The sequence below is a fragment of the Medicago sativa genome, chromosome 3 (genome assembly GCF_051527215.1).
Source record: "Medicago sativa cultivar Bolivia chromosome 3, Bolivia_mono, whole genome shotgun sequence".
NCBI lineage: Eukaryota > Viridiplantae > Streptophyta > Magnoliopsida > Fabales > Fabaceae > Medicago > Medicago sativa.
The window spans coordinates 54051872-54054602 of record NC_140751.1 but is presented as its reverse complement, the minus strand read 5'-3'; the positions used below and the strand labels follow the sequence as shown (position 1 = coordinate 54054602).

Below are 2731 nucleotides of genomic sequence, written 5' to 3'. Positions count from 1 at the left end.
TTTTTACGTTCAAATGCTTTGATTGAGGACATGGCTCAAAACCACTATCGATGGGATTTTGCCCCTGTTTTACCACCTTGTAAAGTTTAAGGAATATTTGGTCATACTGGTGTTGAATGCCAACTAGGTAGTGTTGTTGGAACTCCTGAGCAAGTAAACTATGCTCAATATCAAGGGTTTATGAACAATCAAAATTTTTTTCAAACCCCTCAAAATCTTTTTGGACAACAAGCAGCACCACCCGGTTATGCAAACAACCAAAGAGTCCCTCAAAAATCCAACTTGGAACTTTTGCTAGAAAATCTTGCATTGGATCAAACTAAGCACAACCAAGAATTTAAAATCCAAGCTGGAATTTTGAATGACTCTCTCGCTAGGCTTTCATTAAAAGTGGATTCTCTTTGTACTCACAACAAAATGCTAGAGACTCAAATCTCTCAAGTAGCCCAACAAGTAGCCTCTTCCTCACAAACCTCCGTAATCCTTCCGAGCCAACCTGAAGCTAACCCAAAAGACCAAATGAATGATATTACACTTAGAATTGGTAGGCAATTAGAGGACCCCGTTGTGAAAATCAAGACAAATGAGGGTGAGGTAGAGGGTGAAAAGCCACAAAGTGAGAAAGTTGTAGTAGAGAGTGAAAAGTCTAACGCATCACCACCTTGTAAGCCAAAAATTCCTTTACCACAAAGATTTGATAAGTCCAAGTTAGATGAGCAGATTAGGAAATTAATTGAAATCATTAAAGACAAATTTCCATCTAAACTTAAGGATCTAGGGAGTTTTTCCATACCATGTGTCATAGGATCCGAGACTATAGAAAAAGTCATGTGTGACTTGGGAGAAAGTGTCAGTTTGATGTCATTGTCTCTTTGTGAAAGGTTGGATATAGGGTAGAGAAACCTCTCAATCGTCAAGCAAATGACTTTAAACGAGCACTTCGTGGGATGCAACCCACGGATTCAATTACTTTATTTTGTTTGTTTTGTGTTGTTTTAATTTGTTTTGTAGGTATTTGTCCAAATATGATGCGATAAAACGAAAAAAAAATTTGATGCCACTGACCAGAAACAGTGGCATGGCCCGTGCCTGTGGTGGCACGGCCGTGCCAGTCCCAAGCCTCCCAAAACACACAAACACCCGAGAGTGAGGCACGGCCGTGCGCGACCGCCTTCCCTCTATAACCCAATTTGTTTTCTTTCTTCTCCCTCATTCAAACACCACAACTTCTTTCATCCTTCAACTTATCTCTCTAAAACCTCAATAACCCCAACCTTCAAACCTCCATAACTTTCTCCAAACTTCACCAAATCACAAAATTTCTAAACCAAATCAACTCTAAACTTCACCCCAAACCCAATCCACCCATCAAAAACAACGATCATCCATCACAACCCATTAATCACCAAATTTGTATACCCTAAAACCCTAACCCAAAAACCCCAATTTCTTCATCAATCCTCACCGCAACACTCAAATTTCTAACTTAAAATCCAAACCCATCACTAAAACCACCTTTCCCATGCAAAATCTTACCAAAACTTAAACTTCACCTAAATCAACCAAAATCAAACTAGGTCAATGGCTTCAAAGAGAAAAGGAAAGGAGTTTGAAACCTCAGGAAGTGGTGCAGGTAAAAAGCAAGCAGCAGTCCACAATCACAAGATCGAATTCAAGGATCCAGAGCAAAGGAATAGGTATAAATCTCTTATCTCTAGACCTATCTCTACTTTTCGGTACCCTGATATTGGTGCCATGAATATACTAGGTATTAGAGACTATGTGATTAGGCTGTTGAATAACCTAGGTTTGGTCGAGATACTGAGGCCTATGCGGGGGGTTTGAAAACTTCACTTATGAGTTCTTGAGCTCTCTTTCCTTTACTAAGGATAATTCGAAGACGGATAACCCTAATCATAGAGTCTCATTCCAGATTTTAAATATTAATTATGAGATGTCTATGGAAGCTTTTTGTTTAAACTTAGGCCTCACGAATGCGGGGTATATTCATGACTCTTGGGATCACACTTTAAAGCCTGATGACTACGACCCTGTTGCCTTTTGGAAGAGTATCACCGGTCTAGAGCAATATAATTCCCGCTCCAATAAGGCTAGTAACATCCACAACCTCGTGCTTAGGTACCTTCAAAGGGTCATGGCTTGCACCATTTGGGGTACGAAAGAAGTGGGGACAACTAGGACCGATGGACTGTTTATGTTGTGGGCTATGTTGAATAACCAACCTGTGAACACCTGCTACTATTTACTTGATTATCTTGTTTCTGTTGCTAAAAAGAAACCGGATGAGAAAAGTGAAATAGTGGTAGGTGGAATCATCACCTTTATTGCTAGGAAAATGGGAGTGGGTGAGGAAAACGGGATCACTAGGATTGAGGGGAACAATAGGCTAGACCTAGATACCCTCACTACTATGTTCTTTATTAGACCTTATGGGTCAACTCACAATTACCAATATGAGTGGAAATTCAATAGGGCTCATTGTCTAATTATTCTACCTAACCAGGCCATAACTAACCCGGGATGGTGGAAAATTTGCTTTATGTTGGTACTAACCCACATGTACAAGATGATGGTGATGATGGTGATGATGAGGATGAGGGAGGTGCACACTTGCATGATGATCCGGTGCACCATGACCATGAAGCCGGTAGACAAAATGATAATGATCGGTGGACATGGATGCAAAATGAAATCCAAAGGATAAGCATTG

The 2731-nt window shown here is 40.3% G+C and overlaps 1 protein-coding gene across 1 annotated transcript; it reads left to right on the top strand.

The window, feature by feature from the left end:
* The first annotated feature begins 417 nt into the window (after positions 1-417).
* LOC146938367 (uncharacterized) lies at positions 418-897 on the top strand. The gene has a single exon (XM_085749623.1). The coding sequence runs from the start codon at positions 418-420 to the stop codon at positions 895-897; it is 480 nt and encodes a 159-aa protein (XP_085605749.1).
* The last annotated feature ends 1834 nt before the right edge of the window (positions 898-2731 follow it).

Coding starts and splice junctions, on each gene's coding strand:
- LOC146938367 (XM_085749623.1), top strand. CDS start 418: ATGCTAGAGACTCAAATCTCTCAAGTAGCCCAACAAGTAGCCTCTTCC.